Source organism: Clavelina lepadiformis, chromosome 5, assembly GCF_947623445.1.
Source record: "Clavelina lepadiformis chromosome 5, kaClaLepa1.1, whole genome shotgun sequence".
In the NCBI taxonomy this organism is placed as follows: Eukaryota; Metazoa; Chordata; class Ascidiacea; order Aplousobranchia; family Clavelinidae; genus Clavelina; species Clavelina lepadiformis.
The window spans coordinates 13881241-13900627 of record NC_135244.1 but is presented as its reverse complement, the minus strand read 5'-3'; the positions used below and the strand labels follow the sequence as shown (position 1 = coordinate 13900627).

Below are 19387 nucleotides of genomic sequence, written 5' to 3'. Positions count from 1 at the left end.
TCTTTTTAATTTTTGCTATAATTTTGAAGAAAAATTGTGCTGAAATGCACGTGACTGCAACAATGATATTTAACCACTACAGCCGGCGACAGTGGCAAGACACCGACAGCTACATGGCAATTTATTATATACCGTGTGAGCAATTACTCAGTTTGCGAACTGCTTTGTGTTGGTGACATTTGATAATATGGCATAACACATTTTCTATATTTCGCAAAATTTACTTTTGATAGCCAGTTGCCAGCCTGTTAGCGTTTTCTTACGAAAGATTATCACACATGACATGATACGTTACCAAAAAGGATTTAACTAGAAAACTAACATGACCCAGATGACGCGGGTTTTCATCTTCATCTCACGAGTATTGTGTTTCAAGTTTAATAAATATAATTGCTGAACTTAATCCTAATTAATAAAAACTGACTTACAAATCTTACGCATGGCTACCCAAAAAAATAACTAGGGGACCCAATTTTGGGTTGCAACCAAAAGGTTGAAAACCACTGTACTGGACGTTTGAGAATCAAAAAAAATAAATTACGAACGAATTCAAATAAAGCTATCACATCAATAAAGATATCACGATTTCACGTTTACTTGATTATTAGGTCACAACAAAATAATTCGCAAAAAAACTTGATACTTTGAAATTTGAAGTTTGAATAAAACAACCAAATACAGTAAAAAGCTGTGTTTAATTGTAGTCTGCCTTAATAAGAGCTACAACAGCTTAGTGGCAGCGTTAATTAAATAGCAGCGGAAATTAAGGTACGACACATTAATAACCAGAGGAACAAATCTTGGTTACAATTGCAAATGGTTAAAGGCACAAGAATTATTATTGGAACCGGCTATATAACATTAAATGTTGCGTTAATATAATCAGATTAGTGACAGCTGGAAAATGCCGCACCGGCTTCTGAACAGCACATGCACATTAACTGCATGTGAGATATGTTTGGCGTTAGAAAGCCTAAAGTTGATCATAGTTACAGGCATTTAATAAAAACAATAAGTGCATTCAAAAAGAATTTCATAGACATAAAATATTATAAAGATTTTCTTTAATACACCACAGTATAAGACCATTGACCAAATTCTTCAACAATGTCTAATAGACAAACAGCATTTGCCAAAAGCTTCAGACTTGAATTCTGAAAGAAAGAAAGTTTAAAATATGAGAAATTAGAGAAGAAAGAATGTCTTGAGGCTGCAAGTAATCACACAAATCACTTAATGTAGCACATTGCAGGGAAGTTCCTTCAAGTTTGATGATCCAGAATTTATATCTGCAAAGACGTATTTCCATTAAAATGTTTGTGTGTCAGTTTGAAAGCACTTCTTAAATATAACTATCATACCTTTCAATGCCATAACATATAAGCTAATGTCATCTTCTCAAAACACAACCCAATGGAACACTCAAGGTGGTGTCAAGCTTCTCGTTGTGTGGTATAAGAGAATTGTTGGCATAGTGAAGGACGAGGTCTGGTAAGGTTATGTGAAGATTGAAAGGTTCTGCAAATCCATATCCATCTACAGTCTTCTCTATCAAACAGTGATGAACAGTCCCGTTGGCACTAAAAAAAATCCTTGCCATAACTTAACAGCTTTCAGATTTGTTATTATGTTGATGCCTGGTCTACAAAAGTTGATGAAGTAGTGCTAGACATAAAAAACAGTGTGTAATTACACATACACTAAAGAGCAAGCATAAGGCGTATTAGGGTTATCTTTATCACGAATAAGAAATGTCCCGTCTTCCGTTCCTTCCAGGGCCTGCTCCGCTTGTTTCCTTAATAAATGAGACACTGGGTAATGCTTTAGTTTCCACCAACCAATAAACGATACAAACGATATCAAAATGTAGCAATATAATACCTTCCAAAACGAGGGAAATACCAGTTTTCCATAATGCAGTGCTGGGAATAAAGCTCCCTGAGCTCTAATGTATCTGGAAGTTGATAAATATCCTGAACGTCATCCTCTTCATCATCCAGCTGAAGATGCTTGTTGATGATGTCATCAGAAATTTTTTGAGATTTCATGTAACTGCAAGGGAAGGAGATTAGAAGCTTTCATCTTCCGTAAATACATGTCTACATGTTTAAAGAAACTCACGCAATTTTGTCGTCTCTAAGCTTTTTGAGACGAAACATCTCAGCCTTGTTGGCATTTAGATCCTGATCACGTTGTCGTTGTTCAATTATATCATTATTAAGCCGTCGTCTCAAATTCTCGCACTGCCCAACGATAGCTTTCAGCCTTGTTTGCATTTTACGAAAATTTTCAAGAAGCCTATCAAAGACAAAAAATTGCAATGATCTTGCTGTCGTAAATAACATTTAATACATATGTAATATGATATATATATATATATATATATATAATTAATGCAACAGGTAAAATAGGCGTGTGAAAAACACACAACTACAAATTTGATTACAGAAATACAAGATATGAGACGAGTGCAAAATGTCATAGTGAGTGGGTTGTATGCTATCTACAATACAAATACAAATTCATGAGACTACTAAAACTATTTACAACCACAGCCACTGTATTATGTAGGTTGGAAATAGTTATTTCACAAAATGATCGTGTTTGCTGCGTGTGTGGCATACACCTGCAAGGTTGTTTGTATTTATGCATGTTTGAGCTAATGTGTATTTTCAGGTATCTACAGGTACTTGTAGCTTTGGATATTAATAAGTACAGTAGTAATAGCAGCGAGGTAATCCCTTATCACAAAACAGAAAACCATATGCCTATTCTAATCGAACCTGTTTAGAAACACCAATACACAGGCTAAATTTTAGAAATTTTCATTTAGAAACATTTTGAACATGAAAGTAGTGAAATTGTGCATACAGTAAAACTAGCATAAGTAGCCACATATTACTTGGTCCTGGCTGAGATCCGATGGTTTTCTATATTATCAAGTTCGACTAAGTTGTCTGTATCTAACTCACCACTGTTTTTGCTAATTACGAGTGGAATAGTTTGTCTAAATTAGTCAGACATCTAAAAATTTTGCCAGCATGATTACATTGCAAACTTTTAACCTGCTGTGACTACGTACATCACATCTTTTTTATTTTACACTGCATTTATCAAAGCGACACAAAACAGGTTACAAAGATTGCCTTAAATTTGAACAATATTGCATCTTGAGAGTGTAAATGAACAGTACGTTATTCTACAGTAACCCAAAAACTACTTCCTTTCCGCATTTTTTAATTCTCAAGTGTTTAGCTTTCACCGAATCAAGGGGTTGTTAGGTTTGTTTGCCTAGATTTAACTGTTCACACCTACCGTAAACTGACATTAAACAAGTGGTGGTAAATACCTGGGTTCATCATGGGTGCCTGCTGCTTGCTCCAGATAACCATTCAAAGTTGAGCATTGCTCATTAAACATTTTTATTGTTTCTTCATATGCACTGATAGCAGTTTTAGTGATTTGGATTTCCTGCAATTATTTTAGATTTTTATTTACCATTATGTTAGAAGGCACTTGGTCATGTTTGCGTAAATGGTAAATAATAAACTCAAGCTAACTAAATTGTGAGAGAAACTTTAATATTGGGACCAAACGGTATTTTGCAAACAACAAGTTACAAACCTAACAATTACCATCATTGCAAATAACTAACCATATATAAGTGAGAAATTATTGAAAGTTATAATAAAACATAGACCACTAGTAATAAATTAACCTGCTGTCGTGCTTGAAAATCATTATAAATGTTCTGATAAACATTGCTGGTCTGAACAAACATCTGGTCTGCTTCTCTCAGTGATCTACATAGTTCATCAACATTCTCATCTGACAACCTCTCATGAACCTTGAAAGGAAGTTCTTGAAACTTGAAATAAATTTATGATTATTATCAGCAAGTTTATGGAATCTTCCACTGGCAGGTAAACAACAAGTGTTGTAAAATAAATCTGAAAAATTTTAATCAAGTCTCCAAGAGCTTTTCAATTTCACATAATTGTACTGTACATTAAAAGTTAAATATATGTCAAAAAACAAACTTAAAAACATTAAGTTCATTACTCACAGGTTTGGCAGGATATTTTAAAGTAATGTCAAGTTCAGGATTGTATCTTGTTAGCGGTTCCCTTCGATAGTTATTAACGAGACTAACTACTGACGAGAAACCATAAGGTTCCGAAAATCCATACATGCCATTTCGATGACATATTCTAATTAATTTAATAATTCCACCTGTTTGGTAAGAATGGTGGAATGAAAAATAGACAAAGATGTCAAAAAAACATTTTCAAGTTTGCTTGCCACTGCAAAAAGGTCCCTACTTTTGCACAAGGTTAAAGTGTATTCTCCTGGATTATTTCTGGCATTCCGAACAAGAAAAGTTCCATCTGGTGCGTCTGCTAACCGAGCGCGAACTTCATCCCGAGATACATTTCCCCAATACCAAACTTGCTCCTATTAAGAAAATCGAAGTTAGAATTCATATGCCAGTTTGAAAACAGAAATATTAATTTTTAAGCTTAATAGTAAATCTTTGAAGATCTTCAATTTGATTTTAGCTAGTTGAACACTAGGAATGGGAATTTAGTGACTAGCCGGTTAATATTAACCATTAGCTGCCATAGTGGCTGAATGTCAGGTCACGTTGTTAACTGCAGGCAGACTGCCTTTTTGTCTTTAAAGGCTGGATGAAATACGCTATAATAACAGTATGTGTCATGACAAACTACCACACTGGTACCAAGTTTATTGTGAAAATAACATATTTGAGCAAACAAACAAAAAAGCAACAAAAGCATTTTTGACTTGACAAATTACAAAACAACTAACACGAATTCTTCCCTACATGTACATACTGCACTAATGGCTGACAAATTGCTCAGTTGGCAAGAGCTTTAGCTGCTAAACAGCTAGTGAAAATTCCCAGCCTTAGTAAATACAATTCTATTGCCTGCAAGGAATAATCTTCTTGAATATTCATAGTCAGCAGAATAAAGTAACCTACATGTTACAAAAAAATAAACTAGTGGCAATTTAAAACCAACTATTATAACTCTTTTGAGCTGAATTTTGTGAGCCTAATATTTATCTCTAAATGATTTTACTGTCTACTTATTTCTGACCATCATACAATATCAATAGTGTTTCTAAAAAGATCACAAAATATAATGAAAGCAGTATTTGATTTTGTCTGACACAACCATCACCTTGCACAATTTTCCTTCTAGCTGACCAAAAACATTGCGAACCGTTATGGTAAATAATTAACTTTCACGCTGCTTTCTGTTTTATATCAATCAGTTTGCCAAATACCAACTTTCCATATCCAAAAAGTAATGAATATACAGTAGAATCTGCCTAAGTTGTCACCAGAAGAGGAATAGAAAAAGTGGCGACTTACGCGAACTGGTGTCTTAGGAAAACAACATAGAATCAAATTTTGTACTGCATTTTTTGAGGTACTACATTTAGGTTAAAAACTCCTTGAATTGTTTTGGTTAAAACTTAATTCTTGTCGAGATATTAAGATTTTAATCTTATACATAGAATAGCCTCCTAACCTAAATATACTTAACAGGCACTACCTACTAACATCTAACCTATCTAACAGCCCTTGGATGCTACAATAATAACCTGATTGATGTGAGATGATCAGAACCTGACCTCTCCACTTGATAACAAAAGCAAAACTGCGCTATAAAAACTATATTTTCTATTCACTATAGCTACTGTAGTCTGTAGCTCTATTCTCATCGTCATTCTGTAATCTCTGGCTAGGCTGCTTCCCCTGACTGTAGCATGGCTACCAGAAGAAAACTAAAACTAATAAAAACAGTGTAAAATGACAAGGTTTCCAGGTTCTTCATAAATGTTAGGGATGGGCCGATACAAACCCAAACCCGAATAGATTCGCCGAATATCGCCTTTATGGAAAATTCGGGCGAACACGAATACCAACAATGGCGAACCCGAATACAATATTACCTATAAATTTACTGACTTTCGTAAAAAATGATGATCTAGTTTCTCGACAATGCTTAACTAGAGTCAGCAGTACTTACAATGAAGGTCATTTTCCTAACGATTTTGCCTTTTCGATCGTTTTTTAAACACTATTTTTCGAAAGAAAGCGATTTGTTTATCGATTACGTCATTTTAGAAGCAAGACTTGACAACTTTTGGAGGAAATTTAATTGTTTGGTTCTAATACGAATAGATTCGGGATTCGTTCGTGTCGACCTTCATGATATTCGGGTTCGTGCGAACCCGAATAATCTTCCTCGCGGCACATCCCTAATAAATGTACATTGTGGCGTACAATAAGGTTGTGTTACGTTAACAAGGATTGCAGAAAGCCGGCGATACAGCTGTAGCATATTCTAAACAGATTAAGTTTGCCACGTAATCATGCTGACAAAATGTTTTAAAAGCATGACTACTTTTTCGAATTATTTTGGCCATAGTAGCAAGAACGGTGGAAAGTTAAAGTGAGGGGCAAAAAGACAAACAAGTTGATGTTATACGAAAGAACACTATTAACTGAACATTCTGGTAAAGTATTTTCGAAAAATAATTCGTGGTTAGGCAATTATCGGCAAAAGAAAATTCACAACAAAATCTCCAATAAATTACAAAAACGTAACTACAAAAATACCTGCAGTGGAAGTTCTAAATCTGGGTACATGGGTGATGGAAGCTCTCGCTGACCAGTTTCACTGGCACTGCAAAATATACCTTTTGATCATTGACATAGCACTACCGGCATCTTTCAATATGGTCACATAAACAAGCAAGAAGAAAGTCAATACACATCAAAAAATGCATACATTTTACCACATCCCTATGGTAATCAAATACTGACCTTGGAAGTATTCTTGGAGGTATATCAGGAGGTATATCAGAATCTGATTCGTCACCAGGGTTTTCAATAAGAGCTGGGAGTCCAACAGGAGGTGGAGGTTGAATTTCTCTTACATATTCAACGTATTCAGCAGGTATGTAACCGGTATCAGTGGTTTGTTTGTTGGTCCCATACAACCATCCCTCTGGTCTCTGTTCGGTCCCCTTTTTATATACCGGTAAATAGTAAAAAAAATCAACAAGGCCGTGATTAATTTAAGTAATTTTACTTAAGTTTAAACTTAATTGTAAAAAAATTTCCACCAGATTAAATCGATTTTATAATTTCCATATACTCACACATAGTTGAAATCTAAATGGCTTTTCAACAAAGACTATATCATTTTCTCTGCATCGAATGCACCGTTCATAATCCTGAGGTTCGTAATCAGCAATCATTCGATAGTCAATCCCTAAAATTAGTTTAGAGTTTTGGTAAATATATTTATTGAAAATGCATCCAAAACAATTAACAATCATTAAATTAATGAGAGTTCACAAACTCAAGGCTAACAGGGCTAATGGAAGGACTTAAACCCAAAGTTTAGTAACTGAAGTAGTTAAAAGCAGGTTGTTGGAGCGTTGTGCTTGCAATAATGCGACTCGTGTTCCGTGTTCGATACCCAGTGGCAATATCGTTTTAATGCCCTCAAGCAAGGTATTAATGACATTTGATCCGGTTCAGTAGTCCTGAAGAACAGTTTCAAATTCGGATGAAAAAATCGATAAAATAAAAAAAATTATATATATAATGGTTTTAGTCTAACATACTCAAATTACCCCACCCCCCCCCCACTGAATGTTTTTTTAGATTCGGTACGTAACCGAATTTTTTGAAACAAAAGGCCGAATCTTACAAACTAGTAAATTGCAGTATTCATATCGCAAAAGTGAACAAAACAGTGCCTTTACAACGCTACTTACATAAACAAAGAACAACAACAGTTGACTTTAAGTATACCTAGTTGTAAATTAGCAATGAAAAGGTACGCAAATGATATATTTAGATTTCATTTCACGTGCAACTACAATTATACTATATTATATTATACTACGGTTATTATAGTTTTCTTGCAATGAAAAAATTTTCAGGCAAGTTTTTGGAAGTATATATGTTAATGTTTGCTTTTCGGGCAAATCTTGAAATAAATTCAGCCGAAAACCGAATATGGGGAATTTTTACCGATTCGGCCAAATTAATTCAGTCGTATATTCACTGCACCTCTGATAATTACCAGCCTATCATATATAACACAAACCTTGGTTTATTGTATGAAATTTCGTGTTTTCTTGGAAAGATAAATATACAAGACGTGATTTCATTATTATAATTTGTCCATTGATGTGCTATAAACTACCTACTACATCATATATATATTGTAAAGTAAAGTTTCAACACCAGTTAACATCCATTAAACAAACCGATTATTTACATTATTATTGTCATACGTTAACAAGCAGCAAGGTCAAAACTGTGTCTGGTCAATAAACTATCAACAGTTATCTCTGTTTTAAATCAACATCTATATATATGTATAGTCAAATATATTTATAAATGTGTATCTGGTGAATTTAAAAAAGCCTTAAGCTTTGCCCATTATTTTGCAATAACCCAGATTTTTTTACAACCCTGCAACTAGCTATACCCTGTTAGGTCAAGCTCATGTTTTGTCCTGACGTAAAAGTGACGAAAAAGACAAAAGTTGAGATGCAAATGGAATAGACATGATGGTCACTCTGTAACTTCACATACCAATAAAATTGGGTTTTACACCAACAAAAATTTTTCTTCAGAACCGTAAAAAAACCAGTGCGTGAAAATTGTACAACAGTGCAGCCTAAAAAGCAATAAATATGATAAACATTGTAGATAATGACTGAAATCACTCACCTGGTGTTATGGGTTGCTGGTGAGGATACATAATTTCTTGCAAGTACACACAGCACTGTTACATGGATATTACCATAGCGCTTAAAATTTTACTCCATGACACAAGTAATACGTCTGCTGTCAACAACCACACATTCTAATAATGTAAAAATTCATATATTAACTAATGCCATTCGCTTGGTTAGATAACCTAAAGATAATACTATTCACTGCTTCAACTGTATTAACAATGACTTTAACCGAAATGCCAGTGTTATGGGTCTGTTATACACACTTATTTTGAGGTTTTTGATATGTTGTGGTCTATGATTCTTCCCCACTTGTTTATTTTACAGTGCTCAAGTAATTTCATAGTTGTTTATATTACACTGTGTAATGTCACATGGTACTTTATAGTTAATTGGAAGGGTGTACATATAAGTTTTATACAATCACTATCGCATATGTTGTTTTTTTTAGCAGAGTTTAACGTAACAACTTTGAAAATCTTTGTCATCTTTAAAATTACACCTGATGAAGTAAATATCTCTGACTTCAAAAGCTCGTGTTGATTAATAAAAAATTATCCTGTAAAGTGCTACATTGTGTTGCCTTTTTAATTAAAAACTTTGGTCATTTATTTCATTGTATTAAATACCCTAAACTTTTACAAATTGTCAAAAAGTGTTTAAACTATTAAGAAATCTTAATTTTTAACTGCCGACCAGTATGTAATTGGATTATTAAACTGTAGACAGATTTACACATTCCAACATGAAAACAACATAAATATGGTCAATTACATTTACAATAAATACTGTATAAAACTACATACAAAAACATTTATAGCATACAGTAGCGCATCGGACAGTTTTGTTTATTTCTGTAAACATGTTAGCAGGCAACTTAGGTGACTTTCTAATGGCTATTTGATCTGTTTGGATGCCAGTAACTGATAACCTGCCAACAAACTTAAGTCCAAATCTTCAGTACATATTGGGCAAAGTTAAACATCTGTATACTTCAGTACTAAGATTTAAACTATGAGATCTGGCTGTTTTGTTGTCAGGCTGGGAAAAGATTGAGTATATATCTAAAAAAAAGCTACAACCTAAACATTATGAGGACATTAAAAAATAAAATTTTACCAATTTAGAAGCAAAACATTGAGAGTTGTGAATCATACACACAACAAATGTCAGATCCAAAACATATATAATCCAGAACTAACGGTTTTGGTCGATGCCACAACCATAATCGATGTTGACAATGCTTATGAATTATGCATTAATTTAAGCAACGTCTTTGAAAAAAGATAGTGACAAAAATTTTGTTGTGAACAACTTCCAAAGCGCATTTTTATGATCGTCAAGGAATGATGGAGGTCAGTGGTGGATGGTGATGTTATTGCTACAAAGCTAAGAGAATTAGCATTCTAATAAAAAAAACTATGAAAAGTAATAACTCCAAATTTTCAAATGTTTTAGTAATAATTTTGTTGACAAACTAAAAACACAAAATTGGTCATGTGTGGCCAGACGAGAAAGTATGGCAGTTTTCAATAAACACAGTGTGTGTTGATACACATTGAAACCTTAAATATTTATTTATTACAAATTGGCTTTCAAACAAATAACTTTGCCTAGTTTGTTAATTATGAATTGGTATGACCACCTAAACGTTGGGCGTGAGTGTGCCACAAGTTTTACAACAAGTGTGAGGATATACAGACCCTAAACAAACCAAAAGATTTAAAAATTTCCTCATTATAACTATAAAAAAAACAGAAATTCTGAATAGCCAGATTTCGATCTATATTTCATGGCAGGATTTGCCGAGATCTCAGGTGTGCAAGTGATCAATAACTTTAGCTAAGTGTGCACTTATTCAATCTTTTTCTAGTTCATATCTAACTCTTGTATTATCATTTAGATTTATCTAACAGCTTTTTAAAAAATTCTTTAAACCGGAAAGGTTTTATCGAATTTTGGCCAATCCTTATGGCTAAATGAATAAAACCAACCTTGACGATTCGTCACGCTTCGATAATTCTAGATATTTCTCAAATTTTTTATTGTCTTTTTTGCCGCTAGGTTTATGTCCTTATTTCATGTTTTGTGCAAAGAGCTTCTGATAAGAAAAACCAAGCCCGCAAGAATAGGTAATTACCTTGCCTGGATATAATTTCTTATGAGATGATAAATTTAGACAATTAAGTGGGTACTTATTTGGTCCCGAATTAAGAATTACAGTAGAATCTGCTTAATATGGCTATTTTAATATGGTCCAAAATTTTGCTATATTTATAAAGTTCTGTTTACTGTAACTAGTCTTCGAATATTATGAACACTTTTCCAATTTTTCTATCAATTTTTCATGTTAATTGTGCCACTTGTATTTCCAATTCATCTACTGACGTTCACTTTGATGTTACTGCTTAACGTTAATGAAATAATTGATAAATTTGATATTTTTTGAAAAAGTTCTCCAGCGAAGAAATTGGCTTTTGCACCACTTTTCTGGTGTAGAATTACCGTCTTGCCCTGTATTCTATAATATAGGCTAGGTGTTACATTGGCATTACACTTGTAGGCGCATTTATCCCGCAAACTTTCCAGTTGGGCGTATTTATCCAGTGCATCGAAAGCAAACTTTATAGTAGGCTAGGGTAAATACGCCTACAAATGTAATGCCAAAGTTTATAAACTGCCAGTGTAATACTTATAACATAGATCGGGGCACAATTGGGAATCGAACCCGAGTCACTTATTAACGTGTTATGTAGTGGGCAGGCACATACATTAACCGCTACACTACCGAGTCAACTATTTTGGCAGCATGAATCTTATAGTATACACCAATGCTTCATATAGTTGTGCACTAATATACTAGCCTAATACACTATAGACACGCATTTTGGGTAGATAACGTTTACCCCGTGCATTCTAAACTGTAATGCTACCATACCATCAAAACCAAGTCGAATTCTAGTTCTATTCATCACATTTAAATTACGCTAGCCAAAAAAATCTGTGACTTTCTAAGCACAGTTTAAGCTACCGTAACAGTTTTTCGAAAACCATTACATTGCTTGATCGCCAGCAAAATGATTTAAATCATAACTGAATGATAATAGTAGAACTTGAACAAAATGTAACCACAAACAAAAACTGGTCTAGGCCTAGTATATAACTGCACAACCAGATAACGACACAATTTGAGTAGCTGGGATCTAGTAAGTAACAAAGGCATCCTGTGGTTGTGCACTTGTATACTAGACCCCGAAAAACATTAGAAGTAGGCTTCGCGCTTCAGGTTCCCGGAACTTGCCTAGGAAAGAGCAAGCATTCATGTCAAGTTGGATTTTGCATGCATCAATGCATTTCTCTGCCCGGAGACTAGCATAGAAAATCTGCTGTCAATTTACTTCCTTCTCTTATGAGACATTTAAAGCGTCCAATAAGAGATCACAAGTCTGTAGTCTGCACTCTGTACGAATGCAAAACGGGATGAGTATACGAGCTAATGCGACACTTGTGCCTGGTGTTTTTTCTGCAAGACTGTTATACGCTGGTTGCAAGCTAGAAAGCTTAAGTCGTATTGCATTTCCCCCGGTGTTGTTCATATCGAGACGATTGGAATATTTATTACACATGTGCAATACTTCACTAAAACCTTGCTCGACAATGTCGTAGGAAAAGCCAATAATAGGAAATGTCGTAGAAAAAGCGAAAACAGAAACTAAATAAAATAATATGTGCCGAGTATGCGTCTGTTGAAACTAGCAAAGAGACAAACTCGGTACAGAGACGTAGCTAGTGTGGGGGAAATAGAAACATTTGTGCCCGGGCGCAGCCATATGGGAGTGCCAGACATGGTCTGAATATTACATATTGCTTATACAAAATGGCAAATGTTGTTTGTTACAATTATGATTTGTTTCTTTTTATTTGTGGGTTTTAGCATAACGCTGTCAGACTGCATGAAGTTGGCTTTACACATAATACGTACGAAACGTGACTGATACATGTACGAATACCTTTAGTGACTTTTTAATCGTACCACAAATAGCATTCCGGTATAGCCTACATACAAATGGTACAACATTATAATACAATTCTGACAGGTTGAGTCACAGCATTCGCTGAGTAGGGCCAATTCCCACATGTAGGCTATAGACAGAGTTTGTTACTTGCAGTTCAGCGAAAAGCACCAAATGTTAAATTAGATTGTGGAAAGATATCACTCATATCAACGGCAGTGCTAACTTAAATCAAAACCTAATATGCAAGAATGAGTTTGAAACATACTTCTGATAGTAGGCCGAACTGTAATGAAATAGGTTACACCACAGTTAACCATCTGTAAGCAAAGTATTTTAATAGGTGAAAATACTATAGCCTACATAAACGCATAAAATGGAATTAGACGTAAAAGATTGTACTATGATGGCGGCCCTGATGCAAATAAATTTACTTCTTTGTTCCATTCATATGTTCCCACGTTGTCGCAGACGGTGAGATGATTGTTGGCCAATACTTAAAGCTTAAATGAGTTTTAGCTCTTTCATTTCTACAGTGTCATCTTCAAAATACAGAATATGCTAAGGATGTTCCAATTACATCGAGTGCATTTCGCAGTTTTTGGTTTAGAGGAATATACTAAAAACCAAAACGCAGTCAACACCGGAACTTTCCGAAGATTTGCAATCGTTTTTTTGATACTTGACGATAGATAAATCAAATTTTGTGGAACTTTTAGAGTTATTTCGGCCATCCATCTCAAAAATATACGTCTTGGCCGGATCCAATTTCTCCAGGTCATCGTTTTTTGTATTACATTACGGTACGCATGAAGACTGTGGATTTGAAAAAACAATATTTATTTTCAACGACTACAAGCCTGTATACTCTTTTATATTAGGTAACATATGTAATGAAATGTGGTATATGGTCCCTTAAACTGTAAGGTTTACCCACCTACACTACAAAGTCTGTTTCCTTGTGTATTACTTAACAGTGAACTTTGATAGACTTCAGCAATGATGACACAGGAATGACTACTGTATAATCTGATTATATTTGAAGCTTCTTTGAACGTATACATCAAGATAGAACATTATAACAGCAACAGCACAGAGACTTGTTGCGGCGTTGAACGTACGACTGAAAGAGACTGAGTAAAACAAAATGCACGCACAAGGGAACAATCGATTACGTCACGTTATGCTTCACTGATTCCATAGATGAGAATTCTATGTTGTACACAATTTTATATAACATTAAGTGATATATTTATCACATAACCTTCCCCAAGGAAATATCGTAAATTTTTTGAAAAAAAATGAACGGTATTTCATGATCATAATAAAAACAATTCTCGGTGAACAATAATTAAAACAATAGTGTTGATAACAAAAGTCAATATAACACGTTAAATGTAGATCACATAACAATAAACGTTGAAACATAGTTATAATGCAATTCATATTGGCAATATATTCGCAAAAAGACAGTAATATGTTTTCTGTAACTCAAAATTAGTATACAAAACAAACAATGACATTTATGTCACGACTTTAAATAGAAAACAGAGCACAGGATGTCATGTGACACATCACGCGTATGCCAGCTGGCACAATTTTACGCTAGTTGCGGTTTCTTACGCAGGATAGCACAATGAGGAAACGGCTGCAATTGTTTCATCTCACATGTCGTGACGCCGATTTCCGTAAACAAAACTCTATACATTATTCCTTCTGTATAGCTTAATCTCGCCTTTTCATCACAAGACCATTTAATAATATTCCAGCATCTGGTTTTCCCAGTGTAGCTGCGTGAATATTTCACTTGGAATTACGCGTATTACAAAATATATATAAAATTAGTCAAATACGTTTTGTAATTGACATTCAACATAGTGTATCGGTGTTAGCCTTGGGCATTTGTTTAACCTTCGAAAACAACCGCTATGTTTTAAAGCATAACAAAATAACACAAAGAAAAATTTCTCTCCGGCATGGTTGAACCGTTAGAGAGTATAGCAACTAAGCCACCATCAATTAAGGTAAACTACACAATAACGCTATAATATATATTACATAGAGAAAAAAACAAACAAAAAATCATTACTGAATGTCCAAATACCGACAAAGTGTTTTCACTGGAGTGCTTTGTTCGTCGGTCATTCTTGCATTCGAAGTTGGTTGAAGTCCAGGCGATTCTTCGTCACCATCGTTGAGGGTGATTTGCCTGAAAATCACATTGTCTGGATCCAATGATTGTTGTATGAGTTGTAGATGAGACATATCTTCGAAACTTGCAGTCTGAGATCACTAGACTTCTCTCAACCTCAAATTTAATTGTTCATAGGTTGTTCCGCAAAGAAAAGCGTAGTTCTCAGCTATTTCGTCTCCACCACACTTGTAATGGAAATGTCTTCTTTTTATTGTCAATTCGTCCTCACTCGGCTGCATCAGTTTGTAATGAAATGTGGTATATGGTCCCTTAAACTGTAAGGTTTACCCACCTACACTACAAAGTCTGTTTCCTTGTGTATTACTTAACAGTGAACTTTGATAGACTTCAGCAATGATGACACAGGAATGACTACTGTATAATCTGATTATATTTGAAGCTTCTTTGAACGTATACATCAAGATAGAACATTATAACAGCAACAGCACAGAGACTTGTTGCGGCGTTGAACGTACGACTGAAAGAGACTGAGTAAAACAAAATGCACGCACAAGGGAACAATCGATTACGTCACGTTATGCTTCACTGATTCCATAGATGAGAATTCTATGTTGTACACAATTTTATATAACATTAAGTGATATATTTATCACACATACATGCACACTCAGGTTAACTTATATTTCTTGTCTCGCAGATAGGCCTATTTGGCAACGGGAGATTCATTTTAATCACTTTCATTCAGTTTCTGAGTAAGCGAATCGGCCATAGGAAAGATTGTTCCAGAAACTCGCAGCGCAATATGCGAAGCACTCAGGAAAAAGTTTTGAATCCTCCTTCATGCCAAGCTGACTGGATAGGAATATCAGAAGATTTTAGATCAAACGGAATTTTCCAATGTGTATTAACAAAAACATATTGACAGAAACAAATTGACAGAAAACATATTGCCATTCAAAAGCCAAAAAACGCCGGATCAGAGTTCTACAGCTACAAAGGATATCACAGTATTGTTTTATTAGGCGTTTGTGATGCTAATTACTGCTTTACAATGATTGATATTCGAGATTCCAGGAGACATAGCGATTGTGGCATATTTGCCGAATCAGAAATTGGTAAATGACTTAAACATGACAAATTGCACATGTACTGAAACCAGATTCTCTGCCGTCTACCACCGTCAAAGTACCATACTGCTTTAATTGTCGGTGATAACGATTTCCCTTTAGTGAAAAACTTAATGTAGCCTTATCCCAATAGATGCGTTGGAGAAGAATAGCTAATCTTCAATTACCAGTTGAGCCGAGCACGCCGTTGCATTGGTGAATGCCCTTTGTCTTGAACCTGGAAAACGTTTGTTTGTAGTTAACATCTGTAACTCATCTTTAGAGAACACATTTGGCATTCTTGCAAAACCATGGCCTGTTTTAAGAAAGAGTATAAATGTGAACGAAGAGAAAGCTGTCGCAATTCGTTGGTGGTTTATGCTAGCGTGCGGACGTTATACCGCAGGCTGATAATGGCAGAATCCACAATTAATTATGCCAATGCGGCAAGTCAAGCTTTGAAAGAAAAATATGTTTTGAAAAGGCCGACATGTCTCAGGGAGGAGCCAAATAGTTACTAAAAAAGAAGATATATAGGCCTACAAAATACTGCAGAATATAGAGCTTCCTATTACTAAGCTTATTGGGATCGGAGAAATGAAAGGTGGGAAGTTTAACATCACCTGTAAAACACGATCTCGAACTGTCAACGGAATTAGAAAAAGTAACTTAACTCAGTAATGTGAGATCATACGAATCCGACAGAATTCGTGTAGCAATCGGATGGGTTCCAGTGCCGTTTCCCAATGAAAAAATTGCCACAGCGTTAGAGAAAAACTATGGTCAATGCTTGGATACAGGGTTCAAACTTGATAAGGTCGAACTTCACACAGGTATGCGTATTGTTAAAATGAATAAATGTGACCTTCAAGAAAACCCAACATCAAGTTACATTTATATAAATGGAAGAGAGTTTGGAAGACACAGTTTCCATTGTATTCCAAGTTGTGTCATTATAATTATTTTTCTGATATTTACTGCGCTATTACATAACGTCATACAGTCATACTTGCCATAACTTCAATCTCAGTTCACGGTATAATTGCAAACTTATCGAAGAATAGTTGATTGACAATCAGTTCTGTTAACATGCTATCTACATTGCACTTTTGAACTTATTGCGCTATGATAACTCAATACTTGTCATCATATTTTGCAAACATGTTATTTACATTGCATTATGAGTTTGCAGAATTCGAAATAACCCCTATGTGATTGACAACTTAATCGGTAAAATTGTTTAACTGCACGATTGACCTCGTATTAACAACATTGTTAACATAAAAATAGACAATATTGATTGACATTTGTTTCCTTTTATTGAAAATTTCCAAATTGTAATTATCCCCTGAACGTAAAACTTCGAGTTTAAAAGTCCAAATCATTTCTTGTCATTGATAGACGCATTGCGCCTCAAGTTGGAATTCTGTTTCTTTATTATCTCATTCAGCGTATAAATGTATAGTTGCATGCTATGTTTTTACTGATTCAGAATTAGTATTAGATTGGTTCTAGTTTGTCTTAATATTAGTTCTTCAGTATACAATTAGAGTTTTTAAAGTTCAATGAATGAGAAGATATAGATCGTAATAACTCTGTGAACAATTCTTTTAAATCAAAATGTAACGTAGAGTGTACGCTTGATTGCTAATTAATTCTTGAAATCTTTTTATATAATAATAATATTGTTGTAATTTTTAGTGTTTATTTGAAGTAATAATGAAGAGTATTAAACCCAATATTAATCAGACTCTCAGTGCTTAAGATTCATATAAACCATGCAACTGAAGTTTAGGAATTTCTAGACAGAGTTCGCAACCTTCTAATCGTTCTTAAGAGTCAGATAGCAATATATTAATTTTCCATAGTATGGTAGTTATTGTGTATATAATAGTAACCGCCAAGTTTTATGTAACTTACCAGGGTCAAGAAATTACCTGCAAATTCTGTGGACAGATTGACCACAAGCAAGCTGCTTGCCCCCAAAAAAAAGAATTTTCTGAGTTTGCCAGTAGCCTGAAGAACACCGTAAACCTCGCAACTGAATTGGCCATGTCGATATCTAAAAACAATTAACCACGATGTACAATCAATGATGACGTCAACGAATAATCAAGTCAAACACCTTCTGGCAAACCGATGGGGCTGCATCGAATCTAATCGTGGAAGCTATAACAAATCCGGGCAAAAAAGAAAATAAAGACTTAAAAAGACCATTGTCTAGTCCAGGAAATATAGAACAACAACCCAAAAAGAAAACCATGAGTTGCTGTGAAAAGAAATTCAACGTTACTTGCCCCAAGTGTCATGCTGAAAGCTGGACTAACGAAGACTGTCTTTCATTGCATTGTTGGGCGTGCAAGATCGATTATGAGATCATAGACTTTTGTTGTGACGATTTCTTTTACATTTCGGAAAAAGTACCGCTTCATGTCCTCTGTCAAATTTCGATGAGAAAACTTCCGTCTTACCTTACAGGACCTTTCAACCAGAATTAAGAACTACCGAAGGTCTCGTGTCCAGTCCTTTGCTAGAAATTAAAAATACTCTTGTTCTTGTGGAATGGAATTTGAGTTTAAAATAGACGTTCTAATTAAAAAGTCATAGATATGTTTTAATCATTATATAGATCACAAACGGCTTCCTTGAAAATTGCCTCTTTTAATGTTTGCGGACTGCAATGTCCATTTGAAGGAAAATCTATTTTTCATTGTTTGAAATGCAAAAAGTATTACGTTATATTATTGCAAGAAACACATAGCTCAGTTGACAATGAAAAGCTTTGGAAACTACTGTAGAATGGAACGGCGAAATTTTCTGGGAGCATGGACCCACTAACTTCAAAGGAGTGTGTGTAATGTTTTCTAAGGATCTTAATTCTTACACGTGCTTTGAAATTCTATCAGATAACCACGGAAAATATCAAATTCTAAAAGTAGGTATTGACGATATCTCAATTATATTGGTTAATGTTTATGGGCCAAATAACGATGTACCTGAGTTTCATGAGGAACTGTTGGCACAATAAAATGGAATATAAGTTTAAACAGTGGCGTAATAGGCGGCAGTTTTGATCTAGTTAAGCGATGCACTAGAGTACTAGATAAAGATGAGGGCGGTTGCTACTTGAACAAACAAGCGCAGGCATGCGTGGTCAACCACATAGAACCCTTGATGCTTTCAGTGCTGAAAAAAAAAACACATTAAAAAAATTTACACGTATTCTAAAACGACTGTATACAGCGACAAGACTAGATTTTTTTGAAATCGCACCACTTGCTACACTTGTACCCGGCGTTAATTCCAATCATCGC

The 19387-nt window shown here is 34.7% G+C and overlaps 1 protein-coding gene and 1 pseudogene across 1 annotated transcript; one reads left to right on the top strand and one right to left on the bottom strand.

The window, feature by feature from the left end:
* Nucleotides 1–488: 488 nt before the first annotated feature.
* On the bottom strand, nucleotides 489–8948 carry LOC143459341 (phosphatidylinositol 3-kinase regulatory subunit gamma-like). The gene is made up of 13 exons (XM_076956442.1): nucleotides 8792–8948; nucleotides 7201–7313; nucleotides 6863–7065; nucleotides 6656–6722; nucleotides 4323–4455; nucleotides 4067–4233; nucleotides 3719–3868; nucleotides 3350–3471; nucleotides 2122–2298; nucleotides 1882–2052; nucleotides 1700–1795; nucleotides 1362–1580; nucleotides 489–1289 (listed from the first exon to the last, which is right to left on the bottom strand). The coding sequence occupies exons 1-12, from the start codon at nucleotides 8820–8822 to the stop codon at nucleotides 1391–1393; spliced, it is 1620 nt and encodes a 539-aa protein (XP_076812557.1). The 5' UTR covers nucleotides 8823–8948; the 3' UTR covers nucleotides 489–1289; nucleotides 1362–1390.
* Nucleotides 8949–16486: 7538 nt separating this feature from the next.
* LOC143459563 (uncharacterized) lies at nucleotides 16487–19074 on the top strand (annotated as a pseudogene).
* Nucleotides 19075–19387: the final 313 nt, after the last annotated feature.